Source organism: Triticum urartu, chromosome 7A (genome assembly GCF_056163025.1).
Source record: "Triticum urartu cultivar PI428250 chromosome 7A, HENAU_Tu73, whole genome shotgun sequence".
Classification (NCBI taxonomy): Eukaryota; Viridiplantae; Streptophyta; class Magnoliopsida; order Poales; family Poaceae; genus Triticum; species Triticum urartu.
Window position 1 is genome coordinate 749,272,718 of NC_141879.1, and position 15,286 is coordinate 749,288,003.

Genomic DNA, 15,286 nt, shown 5'->3' on the forward strand with positions numbered 1-15,286 from the left:
AAAAATTTACAATTGAAAGAAGCAAAATTGAATAAAATAAAAAAGAAACAAAAAATGAAAAAAAGGAAAAGGAAAAACCTGTTCAGGAACCTTCTAGAATGTTCACCTCTAGCTATTTGCGAACTGCAGGAGATGGGACGGCCCTATTAATCACGCACTTGTGTGTTTCCTCGACCATTCGACACAGAGAGCGTCAAATAGGATTTCATTTCATTTTTTTGTACTCCCTCCGTTCCTTTTCTAATAAATATATAAGATTTTTAGAGATTTCAATATGTACACTCTAAAATATGTCTATATATATCCATGTGTAGGCTGTATTGAAATATGTAAAGGTCTTATAATTAGAAACGAATCGAGTATTTTCCAAGCCGCCGCTGACAAGTGAGACCCAACTGTCATAGATGGATCATTCCACGAGTATGCTGATAAGACGGACCCACACGCCCATGTATGGAAATGCAAGGTTGACGGATGCAAGCGGGATGGAAAGTGCGCGAGACAGACGAGAGTTAGATAAGGAGACTCACAGCAGCGGCCAAGTCAAGGAGAGACGACCAAGCAACTCGGGGGGAATCGCCGATCCGCACCAAGATGAACTCCAACTGGCAACTCGACCCGGCCGCCGACGTTGACCCGCCCCCCACCGCCACCGGAGGCGATTGGCGCGCCCAGCTCCATCCCGAGGCGCGCGCCAGGGTCGCCGATGAGATGTATGTACTAATTGATTTGATTTGCTCTCAGTTTCATCTGATCTGATTACCCCTTCCTCCGCCTTTTCTGTTTCCCAAATATTATAGAGGAAAAAAGAGAGAGGAGGAATTTTTTTCATATCTAATATAGCTTTGATTCTTCCGTCGTCGATCAAGCTCCACTTGTGTTCTGTTCATAGTTTTAAATAGCGCGCTAAGCATCTTAGCGGCGGACCTCTTCCAAATGCTATAGCGTGCTATAACGAAGCTATAGCGCGCTATTTAAAATGTTTGGTCATTTGTTTGGACCAAAGTCTCTTAGCGCAAGACCTTTTGTAAACGCTATAGCGGGCTATTTAAAACAGTGATTCTGTTTGATTTCTATATAGTCAAAATTCCCTGCTAGCAACCTGTAGCGCAGCTGCTCTGCTTTGAATCCAGCTTCATTAACCTTCAACAGTTTAACACAAGTTCATTACTGAAAAATTTGCCATGGCACAGAATATCACAACGTTTGTTTCATCACCTAGGGTAAACTATTCTATTACTACTGTTCCGGGACGCAATTTTATTCATATTTTGCGTTGTGCTTGTAGAGTGGGGTCCCTGACGATGATTATGATATCTGAACCAGAGCAACTGAACGAACTTCGAAAAGTCGCTGTGCGATTCGAAGAAAAGATCTATACTCAAGCGACCAATCAGGTAATTTAATCTATCTTTGCCTCTTCGCTACTTCTGGGAGCAGAGCACACATTAGTAGTTATGGGGTATTCTTTTTGTCAAACAGGGTTTACATATGCTCTAATAATAGAGCTCCAATTGTTGTAGAAGTTTTTTTACATCAGGTTTTAGTACCTTTGGCAGTCCCCCCTCTCCCCTCTTTTGTGAATGCTCGGGTGAATTTTTTGCTCCCTGGCTACCAAAGTTTAAATCACCTATAATTTTTTTTAAAAAGAAGTTTTTTACCTACTCTTTGGAAAGTATCCTTATTTTTCTCGTGCGTGGGAGCAAACGCAATTTTTTTGTGCTGCCGGAACATGAACTGGGGCCATGCAGTGGCGGAGCGTAATGGGGACAATACCGGGCCTTGCCCCCCCCCCCCCCCCCCTTGCTAGAGAAAAATTTACATAATAGGCTTATATTTCAACTAATCGCTCTACTAATTCTCCGGCATGTTTGATCATCCTAGCTTTTTCTATCTCATACACTCGTTTTGGCCCCTCCTAACACTTGGTTCACGCTCCGCCACTGGGGCCATGGGTGTGCAAACGTGCACACTCAAACCATTTCGAGCACATTCCAGTTATTTTAGCATTGTCACACTTGGTATACATAAAAAATACTCGTATAAGTTACTAAGTTACTACATGTAATGTTATGTTACATAAATGATAGACCAAAACTCAACTCATATATACTGAACTTGATATATTGCGACCTCGCTCCCGCGGCGCGCCCCGCGCGCGCGCCTCGGGAGATCCCGATCGGCCGCCGCCGCCGTCGCCTCCCCAGCGTCGCCTTCCCCTCGCCGCCGCCAGAGTGCGCCCGCCGGGCGAAGCCCGCGCGGCGCGGGCGGCGGCGGGGCATTCCCTCCTTCCTCTGGTCCTCGTGGCAGCGGCGCGGGCCGTCAGATCGGGGACAAGGGGCGCCTCGTCCGGCTGGTCTCCCGGGTGGGGATGGCTGGATCCGGCGGCGACTGGGCTAGGAGGAGGTGGCGCGGTGTGGCGGTGCTGGTGGCAGGGTTTCGGTCGAGGTCATCTTCGATCTAGATCGGGATCTCCATCGGGGGCGTCGCACGGCGGTGGGATCGGATCGGCGGCAACGTCGGCGCGGCGGAGGGCGTGCTGGGTGGCGGCGCCCCTGCCTGGCGGTGGTGCAGCTGCGGCTTCAGGCCTCTCCAACGCACGGCGGCTGTGGCTTCTCTGGCGGCGGCGCGAGGTATCCCGGCGGCGGCTCGACGGCGTGGTGTGGCGGAGCTCCGGCGATGACTCGGCGGCGGGCTGGAGGGCTAGGCACCGTCGTGGTGCTGCCTCCGCGGCGGTTGCGGCTTGGGGCCCTGGACCCCGATCCGATCTGGATCTGGTGGTGCCGGGGTCTGGGCGATGGCGGCTGGCGAGGCAGGGGGTTCGTCGGGGCTTGTCGGCCTCTAGGCACCATGGGGGTGCCGGCAGCGACGCGTGCCCGACATGGTGACACTGGTGGACGTGGTGGTCATCTTCATCCCGAGGTGGCCGGCCAGAGGCTTGGTGATCGGATCTCGAGATCCATCATCTTGTACCGGCTGCGAGTAGGGGAGACATGGTTGCCGGTGAAAACCGAGCCGACGGCGGGCGATGGCGGCGTTCTCGCCGTTACCTTGATGAAGGCATCGTCGTGTAACTATTGTCGACCCACTCGTGCTGCTGCGGGGGAAACCCTAGGATCTGGTGTTCCAGATCGGACGATGGCGGCACTGCGGTGTCGTTTCTTCTCTTGGGAGCATCGTTTGTGGAGCAGCGCTGGATGTCAGAGGCAGGAGGTGGAGCGGCTTCGTCTTGCACGGAGCTTCGGTGGTGATGTCAAGTCATGCCTGACCGACAGGTGCTACGCTTTGTCATGCCTGGTCGGCAGGTGCTACGCACGACAGATCTTTCAAGGATTTCAAGCTGTGTCGGCTGGTGATACCTGGCAGCATGGCGCTGAGGTGTATCAGTGGCGACCGCGATGTGCTCAGCTGTTTGCGCGCAGGGAGGAGGTGTCGTTTGGCGCCGTGGTGGCGTCGGCGATAGCTAGACCGAGCAAGGTTGATGCATCAGTACAGTTCTGAAGATGGAGCGGTGGCAGTTGGCGGCGGCGGCATCTGAGTGCACGCCGGACCAGTGAGACCCATGCCCGGCAGGCGTCCTGGATGGGTTCTCAGGTCATAGATGTTAGGTTTGGCTGCGATGTCTGTTTGGTATTAGGCCCAGGCTATCTGCGCCCTTCATCAGTTGGATTGAGGTGCTTACACGGCGGCTTTAGTCTTACTGTTGTATTACTTTGTAAGGTCTTGTGAGAATAATTAATAAAGTGACCGTATGCATCTCCCAGATGCAGAGGCCGGGGGTCATCCTCCTTTTCTAAAAAAAAATGATAGACCAAAACACTGATCATGATCTTGGTTACCAACGATCACTTGTTAAATCTTGTAGTGTTACCAACGATCACGACCATGCATCCAAGTCTTCTGTTAAAATGATAGTACTACGCTGGTGAATATTTGTTTATTTGATAAGTTGGGGAACACTGTCACTATTTTGATTTAGATTTTCTTTTCATACCACTTATTTGAGGCAGTGTGCTTTGCTGCCTATATGTCATTTTTTGAATTCAAATGTTAAAAGCTGAAACACCTTCTTGACCGTGCTAAACTGCTAAGCACACAAGAATTGTTGGTTGCAAGTCACTATTAGTAATTTGGTATAAAACTTTACATCATTTTCTTTTGTATTACCCAGTCTGATTATTTGCGGAGGATTCCTCTGAAGCTGCACCCTTTGGAGACGCAAACACAACTGGCTCCTGGAAATGCTCAAGTGATTCCAAATCAAAACAACTCTGGTAAGGTACCATATACAGTAAACTGAGTGTTTCACAATTTATCATCTTCGTTTGGATGTCAATATTTTTTTTATTGCATAAAGTACTGAGATTATGTGCTTTATTGCATTAAAAGAGATCAAGACCATACTATTGCAAGCTGTGAGTCCAGGACCATACAATACAACATTGCAATATTTAAAAGAGATCACAGATAACTTCTCCGACAAGCGAATACTTGGCCATGGTGGTTTTGGTGTGGTATATAAGGTATAAGTCATTGATTATTACCCCAAGTAGCATGTGTTTCTTTTGTTTCAAAAATACTTATCTCTGTCTGTAACTGCACTTGATCCAAAAACTCAAACAGGGAGTGCAGAGAAATGGGGAAATGATTGCTGTGAAGAAGATCATGTCGTCGTTAAAGCCAGGCCTGCAGGATCAGTTCGAGAGCGAGGTCTGTCATCTTAAGATGCTTCAGCACCCCAATATAGTGCGATGTCTAGGCCACTGCTATGAAATACAGAAAGAGTGTTTGCCATACGATGGGAGATACGTTTTTGCTGAGATGGCAGAAATGTTACTTTGCTTGGAGTATATGTCAAAGGGAAGCCTTGATAAGCATATATCAGGTTGTTTCTCCGTTCCATCTTTGTTTCAAACTATAGTTTATCCAGTTTGACAAGCTTTGAACATATAGCTCAAGAAAACAATATTTTACTCACATATGTTAAGTTTTGTGATGGATCAATGTGTCGTTCTGGTATCAGTCTACAAGCAAAAAATGTAAACGTGCTGTAAAATTTCGTAGCCCTTTCATAAAGTATTATCTAGGGAACAATATGTACCATCTGTCTCAGAATGCTTGCTCTTCTTCTGGTTACAAATGCAGATGAATCTTCTGGACTTGATTGGAGCACAAGGTACAATATAATTGAGGGGATTTGCTATGGTTTATGCCACCTTCATGAAGAAATTGATAAGCCAATTATCCACCTTGATCTGAAACCGGCGAACATACTGCTTGATGACGGTATGACACCAAAAATCGCAGACTTTGGTCTGTCAAGACTACTTTACCAACAACAAACTATCTGCACTAAATCTCGTGATGGAACATTGTAAGTTAATGCCAGTTTTAAGTACCATGCATTCTAGTCATAAGGAATAACATTTGTTTTCATTAGGGTCACTTAACACTTAAAAATTGTATTCCTGTTGTCATTCAGAGGTTACATGGCACCAGAATTTATACTTGGAGGTAAAATTACACCGAAGTCAGACATATTCAGTTTGGGTGTCATAATCTTGGAGGTAGTAACGGGACACAGGGACTACCCAGACGTTACTATAACACCTTCAGATGACTTTATCGAGCTTGTAAGGAAATAATGTCTCACATTTCAAAATGAAGGATCTTTGTTTCACAGACATGATGTTGCATTTTACATTTTGCAAACTAACATTCTAGATGTTTGTTTTGATTCCACAGATACTTAAGAAATGGAGAAATGTGTTGCAGAGATCGCCAAGGTATGTATTCCTAGAAACAGTTTGCGAACAAATAAGGAGATGCATTCAGGTAGGTATGATCTGCGTGCATCCAGACCGCACCAAGAGGCCTTCGATAAAAAAGGCTATCAGTATGCTCCAAGGATCAGAAAGTATCGAGTACAGTAGAAAGAAGGCAATGTAATCACTAGGACAGGTATATATGATCACTCAACGGTTATGTACGTTGAACATGTGTATTTGCTAACCCTTTCATTCTCTTTCAGTAACGAGCCACTGTCATCGCACCAATTGAAAAGTACAGGCTATCCTAACATGAATGAAAAAAAAATAACAATAGCAAAACTGCAGTCAAGGACACAATATGGCCATCAACACAGAGAGAGCAAATAGGCTGGAAAAGAGGGACTGGATTCTGATGTGTATAAAGATGCAACCAGCGGACTGTATTTACAGGTGAAGAGCGACGAGAAGAGCAGCAACAGATGGGTGTATGCATATCCTGTCACTTTCCTGTTCTGTTTTTTTTTTCAATATTGTATGGAAAAATACAGGTGAAGAGTGAGCTTGGCGTGGAAAAGCACAAACAAGAAAGTTTTGTAAATATCACAATCAAACCCCTATCTTTTAAAGCATGGATTTGATGTTCTGGTTGTACAGGGTGCAGATTTGAATTCCTATACCAGTGTGGCATCTAGACCGCTGAAATAAATATTGTGCCACATTAATTGTCTAGATATAGCTACTAACTAATTGTGCAACTCATGCTTTCCCTTGGCACGGCACAGCTATTTATCAACTTCGTTTCTTGTTCAGTAAATCTAATATATACCAGGCAAGGGATTAAAGATGAAGTGCAATGAAGGTGACTAATATGCAGGGCACCGAAACTTAAAGCACAGCTAGCTTGCTGTGATGGATTCATGTGTTTGCTTTCTCTAGTTCATATATCTGCTGTTGGTCCGCTGAATTCCTGAGGAATTGAATCAACAAGAGGAAATAAAATATTCTTGCAAACAAATAGACCAGATAAAACCTTCAGTTGGCCCAATTCACCTCCAGATCCGGATAACCTTGGTACAGTCAACACCCACCATTTGAAATGTCACAAACACACTATTCATACTGTCTTCTCCAGAACACTTTAAATACCGACAGCGAACACATTAATTAGGATGACATCCAGAACACTCCTAACGGTAACAGCTGCTCTAGCTGAACAGTACCAAAACACCCATCATAAACATACAACACTCACTGCCGCTATGTTTCCAAATTCTTCAACAAGAAAATTGTGGGGGGCAAATCCCTCTGGTTACAGCAATTGAACAACAAAAATGGCAAATAGTCATTCATCTAACAAACGCATGACACAAGTGTGGCACAGCACCATTTTTTAATTCATGGACATTTTTCCAATTCATTAACAATTTTTTTAATTCACGCACTTTCTAAAAATTCCTGAACACTTTTTAACATTAATGAATTCATGACTTTTTAATTCCTGAACAAAGTTCAAATTAGAAAAATTAAATTCAAGAAAAATTTGAACAAAATATGAACATTTTAAAATTCATAAATGTAAATGAAATATACAGTAACATTTGAAAATTTGCGTACATATTATTTTATGAACATTTTCAATTCCTACAAATTTGGTGAATTCATGAACATTTTTGAATTCAGGAATACTTTTAAGTTCATTGACATTTTCTTAAATTCATGAATTTTTTTAGAAATGAACTTTTCAAAACTAATGGTTTTTCTATTTTTTTAAATTCATGAACATATTTCAAATCCATGAATAATTTTTTATTTTATGAACTTTCTGCAATCAATCAAAATCTGGTACTAAGCTTTATTTATTGGTGCCTCAACAGAGGTGCGAACGAAAAACCAAAACAATAGAATCCCGCATAGTGGAACAAGGGAGCCGAGCGACGAAGAAACAAGCGAGGCGAGCCCAAGACCATAGTTGGTGGTCGGTGAGCATTTTGCAAGGGATCTAATTTGCGCAAATGCTATGTCTCGCCCACACCGATTCCTATTAGAAATCGCCTATGTTCAGAGTAGTATCGGACCGGCCTATTTATATGTTAGATGTTCATTGCATTCGCTCATCCTCATTTGGTCGAAGCTTCAATCGGCTTGGTCTGGTTTCTTTGTTTTCAATTTCGTTTTCTTCTGTTTTTTCGTTTGAGTTTTAGTTTTTCCACCAGTTTTTCTTCTTCTTTTATGCTTTGGTTTCTGTTTTTTTTCAACGGTTTCTTTCAATCTTTATTCTCTATTTTCTTGGCTTTCTTGGTTCTTTTGTTTTTACATATTTGTTTTTGTTTCCTTTGTCAATTTTCATTGTGTTCTTTTTGTCAATGCATGTCTAATATTTTGTATACACCTTTGTACATTTTTGTACATATTTCAACATTTTTTACACCCGTTTAACATTTTTCAAATATATGTCTATGATTTTTTTGCAAAATCATGTTTTAAATGTTTTTTAAAATACATGATAAGAAATTTTCTTTTTCAAAATACACATTTAAAAAATTAAAATTATAAAAATATTTTTTGTTAACAATGGACACATTTTTGTTTTTCTTGAAAATGTTAAGTTTTCGAAACTTGTGAAGACTTTTTATTAAATGTAACGGACATCTTTTTAATATATTAAACGTTTTTATTGAATTGCACGTATATTTATTTTACATTGTATAAACATTTTTTACAATGTCATGTACATTTCTTTTGAAATGTGTGATAGTTTATAGTTGTCACAAACATTTTGCATATACATGATTAACTATTTTACTTTTTACATTTACATTTATACCAGAGTTTCATATGATCCACGGGGACAGGCGCGAGAAATTAGTAGGTGGAAAATAAACATTTTCCTGGTGCAAAAAGAAAAGAAAAGAGCCTAGCAAAGCCAAAGCTAGGTCACTCAGCGTTCGGCTTATCGCTGCTTTGCAGTGAAGCGTCTGCCCTCAGCGTTCTCTTTGATGGGATTCGTGAAGCCAAGGAGGAGCTTGAGAGTATGCAGGCTTATCTTAAAGGGGCAGAGCGGTTCAAGGACAACGATGAGACAACTAGCCTCTTTGTTAAAGGGGCATTCTCTGTAGAGCGCACATGTCGCATATCAATCCAGTGTGGAAACCTTCAATCCCTGAGTGAATCTGATGCGACACATGTCCGTGCAATCCATGTTTTTAACAGGTATCTCAATATGGATTTACTGAGGCCTATCCTAGAATCTTCAAACATATTGGAAGTCTACTTGAACAAATAGGAAGTTTGCAAATCTTAGAAGTCTTGGATGCTTGCAATGGTCCACTGTCGTTTTAACCAAACAACATTGTAAAACTTCAGAGGTTGAGATACCTGTTTGCATGTTGTGTTGCCAAAGAAAATGAATTTAATCCTTTTACTGGTGTAAAGGTGCCTAGTGGTATAAGGTATTTGACTTCACTGCATGCTCTGCAATGTGTGGAAGCAAGCTCAGAAGTTCTGCAGGGTGCAACAGCTTTAACACAGCTAAGAACATTTGCTATCTGCAATATGGAAACTAGACACTCTGCTGACTTGAGAAATTCTATCAAAAAAATGAGACATCTTCTGCATCTACAAATCACAGCTATGGGTGAGAAGTTGGTTTAGAAGGGCAGCTCGAAAAGACATCGATACCTCAAATCATCTTGGTCCCGCATTAATAGGCTCACTTGGCTGAATCTGGCATTCTCCAAAATTGATGAGGAATCATTTTCCATTCTCTTGATGCTACGTGGTTTATTACACCTTTCGCTTGTCAAGGCTTTTGAAGGGAAGAAGCTGCACTTCACTGCAGGGTCTTTCCCAAAACTTAGGTTTCTATCTATATGGGATGCACCGCACCTCAACCAAGTTGAAATAGAAGAGGGTGCAATGGGAAGCCTTGCCGAACTCTGCTTGCAAGACTGTCCTGAACTGAAGTTTCTTCCTCATGGTGTTGAGCATATTACAGTCCTTGAAGAATTATATCTGAGTGACACATCAGAGGAGCTCATAGAGAAGCTTCGGCAAAACAGAGAACCAAATGAATGCAATGATGATCTTACAAAGATTAGACACATCAGAAGAGTTACTGTTGTACTAAAAAAGAAAGGCTTACGGGAAAGGATTCTGTGACTGGAACACTTGCTACTGCCACAGCTATAGCTACAGGTAAGGGTGGGTTGTTTTGTACATATGTGGAACTAAATAAGCTGTGAGTGATGTATTGGATTTATTTGCTTTTTACACTGTTCGTATATTTGTTCACGCTTTCCCTAAAAAGATAAATATATCGGTTCACCTAGAAACGTAAAGTACAGACATCATGCTTAATTTTTGATTTCCCTGACTCTATTCGCAGGCTTTGTTGAGTTGTTACACTTTGAGAACGCTGGGATCATCTCAAGAAATATGTGGTCTTGAGAATTGCAGGCAATCAACCTTGGCAAAATAATCATAGCAATCAGCACCAAGAATGAATGTTACTCGTCATCAGCTGAGATTTACCACCGGGCCGACGATAGGTGGTGTGTTTGAAATGTTGGAAGTATTTATTTGTTTAAATTTTGACCAGGCTTCAGGGGACGTATTTATTTGTTTGTTTTCGGTGTGTGAATCAAGGCTGAGGTGAGTTGTACATCATGTCAAGCCTTTTTAGTTGCTTTGTCAAGCTTTTGTGTTTCTTTCTACATATACATGGGATTAGTCGCCGCCGCCGTTCCAGTTTTCGACGCCCTCGCCCCCGTTCGCCTCTTGACCTTCTTGCCCATTATTGCCCCGCTCTGCTCGGCTGCTCCTGCCGAGGACCCAGGCCTGCTTCAGTGCTTCTCCTCATCTCCTGGCTCGGTGGCTCTTGCAGTCCTGCTCTCAGTCCTGCCTGCTCTTGATTCTCGATCAGGGATCAGTCGATCTGATTCACATATTCAGGTAAATGGCTGCTGCACTTGTCAGTTCTTCCTGCAGTCTCGCTTCAATCCACAAACTAGCAAGTCGATTCTCATCCTGTATCCCTGTCGAATTGATGCTCCAGATTTTTTTTTGCTTTGGTAATTTGGTTGTGTAATTTGTGATTCTATGGTCTTTGATTCTATGAAGAGTTCCCTGTTCCCTGTTCGCTAGTAGCTCTCCCTTCTTCCACCTTCTTAATTTAATTATCCATTATCTTGTATTTGTTCCTATCTGCGATTATGTCGAACTTATACAGTATGTTAATTCTCCATGACTCCATTCCAATCTGCAGGCAGCAGCTATGAAGAGAAAAGCAGGGCCAAACACCATTAAGATTAATGCCTTTTTTAAGCCAGTTGCTTCAAGTTCTCAACCTACTGAAATTGTTAGTGAGGCAGATGTGCAAGTTACAAATCCGAGTCTAGTTAACGCTTCTGATCAGGATATGCCGGACGTGGTAAATGTTGCAGAACAAGCAGAAGTTATAACCACACCTTATCAGAGAGACCCCGGTAAACATTGTCAAATTTGGGAGCTCCCACCGGACAAGCAAGATGATGCTCGGCATTTTTATATATCTAAGGGAGCATATCGACCGGAGTTGGAAGAGTACCCATTTGATGAAAAGTCTAAACACCATCGTCGATTTCAAAAAGATTGGTACACAAATTTCTGGTGGCTTGAGTATTCAACACACAATGATAGCGCATATTGTTTGCCGTGCTTTCTCTTCTCAAAAAAACCTGTTGGGAGATGTGGGTCTGATACATTCTCGGTCAAGGGTTTTAGAAAATGGAAAAAGGTTAACGATGGAAAAGCATGTGCTTTTTTAACTCATGTTGGGGGCCCGGACTCTACTCACAACTATTCCGTTCGGTGCTATGAAGATCTCAAGACCAGTATGGCTCATATTGACAAGATGATGGAAAAGAAAAATGAGAAAGTAGCTACTAATGCGAGATTGAGGCTTAAGACAACCATCGATGCCATGAGGTAAGCAAGTTTTTTACATCAACTAGAATTTGACATGACTTAATGTTTTGGTATCTAACATCTAGTTGCTTTGTCCCATTAGGTGGCTGATATTCCAAGCTTGTTCTTTTAGAGGTCATGATGAATCTGCGGGGTCTAAGAACCAAGGAAATTTTCTTGAAATGGTTAAGATTCTCGCTTCGTACAATAAGGATGTCGCAGGAGTTGTTCTGGAAAATGCTCCAGGTAATGCAAAGTATACATCCGGAGAAGTTCAGAAAGAGATTGTTGGCATACTTGCTCTAGAAGTGCAAAAAGCAATTAGAGAAGAAATAGGTAATGCCAAGTTCTGTATAATGGTTGATGAAGCTCGGGATGAATCAAAAAAAGAACAAATGGCAGTTGTTCTTCGGTTTGCCAACAAAGAAGCAGAAATAATTGAGCGTTTCCTTGATCTAGTTCATGTTAATGACACTGCTGCCTTAACTTTGAAAAATGCAATCTGTGCTGTACTGTCAAATAATAACTTGAATGTACAAGACATCAGAGGCCAAGCATATGACGGTGCAAGTAATATGAGAGGGGAGTGGAATGGATTGAAGGCTCTTATTCTCCGTGAGTGTCCATATATATGCCTACTATATTCATTGTATGGCTCATCAATTACAATTGGCGCTTGTTGCTGCATCACGAGAGGTACATGAGGTACATAACTTCTTTCAGAATGCAAATTTTGTAATAAATGTTGTTAGTGCTTCTACAAAGTGCAGCGATGAGCTACTAGCAAACCAAGCGGAGGAAATTGCTCGTGAAATTGAGTTGGGAGAGCTTGATACAGGCAGAGGGCAAAACCAAATAGGAAGCTTACAGAGGCCAGGAGACACAAGATGGAGTTCACACTATAAGTCCATACAGAGCTTAAAGAATATGTTTGCTGCTACAGTTGCCGTCTTAAGAGGTATAGCAAGTGACCGTTCAGTCTCAAAATATTCTCGTGGAGATGTCGTTGGATCCCTTAAAATTGTCATATCATTTGATTTCGTGTTCATTCTACATCTGATGGAAAAGATTATGAAGATCACTGATGTGTTGTGTCAAAAACTCCAATACAAATCTTTGGATATTTTAAATGCCATGGATTCTGTTTCTAACACAAAGGTCCTACTGGGTGAGCTAAGGGAACGTGGTTGGGACTCTCTTTTAGAGGAGGTCAAATCTTTTTGTGTGAAGCACGAGATTGATATCCCAGATTTGGACCGCAAGTATGTTTTTCTACTTTCTAAAATTACTTAACTTATATTAAGTTATATCTTGGTTGCTTTTTATCTTGAGAATTTAGCTGACTTTGTAATGAAATTAATAGGTATGTTGATGTTACCAAATCTCGAAATAAGCATGACAACACAACAACGCTCCACCACTACAAAGTTGATGTTTTCAATGTTGCAATTGATCAACAACTGAGTGAACTGAATGATCGATTCAGTACACAAGCAACTGAGCTCCTTACTCTCTGTTCATCATTGGATCCAAGGCATGAATCTTTTGATATCCCAAAGATAAGCATGCTTGTAGAAAAATTCTATCCTGCTGATTTTTCAAGTCAAGAATTAGCTCAGTTGGAAAGTCAGCTACCTCATTTTCAGCTAGATGTGTGCAACCATCCAGAACTGATGACCTTGCCATCTATTGCTTGTTTAACAAAATTAAAACCGGAAAAGCTTCTTCATATCCAATGGTTGACATGTTGCTGCGACTAGTTATCACTCTCCCAGTCTCAACGGCAACTGCAGAGCGGGCTTTTTCGGCTATGAAAATTGTCAAGACACGTCTTTGAAGTAAAATGGGAGATGATTTGCTTCGCCATTGCATGATAATTTACATAGAAAAAAAATTAGCAGCTAAGATATCTTCTGATGAAATTATTAATATTTTTGATCTTATTGGCAATCGTAGAGGCCACTTTAAATTAATAGAAATGTAGTGATATTTCTATGTCACTCCAGCAAAACCTTGTTCTATATGATTATTTATGTACTGGATATTTTTTTTCTTTGCTTGGTTTGGCTTGGCCCCCCATATCCAAATCCTGGCTCCGCCCCTGGGGTTGCGGGATTGAGCCGAGCCGAGGACAGAGCTATGCACGTTGTCTATATTTTTGCTGCACGGGAAAAATCAATGAGTCATTAATTAATAATTAACGGACGCGTTAATTACTGAACTGTTTCCGATTCTTTTGGATCGTGACGACTCGGACGTGGGGTTTACTCCCACGACCTACCCGGCTCGCACTGTATAGTCAGGCAGACGTCTACCCTAGCCGCTGCCGCTTCGTATGGTTTCTCACCACCGTTCCAGATCATTGTACCGCCAAGCAAGTCTTCTCCATCCCTCCTTTCGGCGTGCACCGGGAGAAGGGACAGCAGGCCTCCGGAACCCCGCCGCTCGTGATCCTGTACGGGAGAGGGGCGATCAGGTTTTTGGGGAGGGCACTCGCGCGACTGCTGGCAGCGACGACTTCGCGAACGATGACTTCTTCCCTGACCTCGGCAACCTCATCCTCGACGACATGGGCGACAACGTCAACGCCAGCGGTGCTGCTCCCGCTGCACCGTATGTGATTCTATCCTTCCTATTCGAGATCGTGGTAGAATTCATGTTTCTAGTATGTGCTCTAGATGTGATCTGTTCATCTGTTATGCTAGTTCACATGATTAGTTTAATCTCTGCTATTGCTCTCATGATTTGTCTTTTGTTTATTCGGATTAAATCTCGTAGTAATTTGCTCATATTTCTAACAAATTTTGTAGCTAATTAAGTTCTTGCTTCTTTTCCTTGTTTCCCCTTCAGGATTATATTAGACTGCTAGCCGATTCTACTTGCTGCAAAATGCTCTGTCTGCATGTATAGAATATTGTACTCCCTCCGATCCGAAATTAATTGACGCAACTTCTATACTATGTCAAATTGACATTGGAGGGAGGCCGCATCAATTAGCTAACTGATCAAAAAGTACATCTGGCACTGTTTGTTCCTTTGAATTCTAAATCTATATATGCAGGTGAGATGCTAAGTGTCCGATAGGTCATAGTAAAATTTAACTTAAAATTAAAGCGTGAGGGTAACTTCACGATAGGTCATACTAAAATTTAACCGAAGATTATTTTGGCATATATTTCTTTAGTTACTGAGGTAGTTCAACATTAATTTGTGTCCTAACACCTTGCTAATTAAGCTTTCTTGCTTGCTTTCGTTGTCTCTCGTACTCCTACCTGGATTTCACCTCATCATGGTTAGACTTGTTTCCACTTCACTATTAGTCATTGAAAACAACACTTCAATAATAGCAATGCTAGTTTTTTTTGGTGGAATGTTGAAAATATTTGTTGTCTTAATTGCAGAAGCTATATGGACGGCCGCGTTGTGCTTCCATACAAGATCTCCATTTGTTGCCCAACACCAATCATCGCTAGTTCCTAGCTCAATCCATTCTACGACACCACACAATTAGCAGTATCAGATACAGATGCAAGCAAGCAAGCAACCGAGAACAGAACAATTAGTAGTGGCGG

At 42.1% G+C, this 15,286-nt stretch overlaps 1 protein-coding gene and 1 pseudogene across 1 annotated transcript; both read left to right on the forward strand.

Moving 5' to 3' along the window:
- The first annotated feature begins 462 nt into the window (after positions 1 to 462).
- Positions 463 to 6,400, forward strand: LOC125525123 (cysteine-rich receptor-like protein kinase 44). The gene is made up of 9 exons (XM_087537832.1): positions 463 to 713; positions 1,289 to 1,397; positions 4,172 to 4,274; positions 4,390 to 4,523; positions 4,624 to 4,885; positions 5,146 to 5,374; positions 5,483 to 5,633; positions 5,746 to 5,961; positions 6,032 to 6,400. Exons 1-8 carry the CDS (start codon positions 595 to 597, stop codon positions 5,947 to 5,949), a joined length of 1,311 nt encoding a protein of 436 aa, XP_087393958.1. The 5' UTR covers positions 463 to 594; the 3' UTR covers positions 5,950 to 5,961; positions 6,032 to 6,400.
- Positions 6,401 to 11,043: 4,643 nt separating this feature from the next.
- Positions 11,044 to 13,698, forward strand: LOC147962766 (uncharacterized; annotated as a pseudogene).
- The last annotated feature ends 1,588 nt before the right edge of the window (positions 13,699 to 15,286 follow it).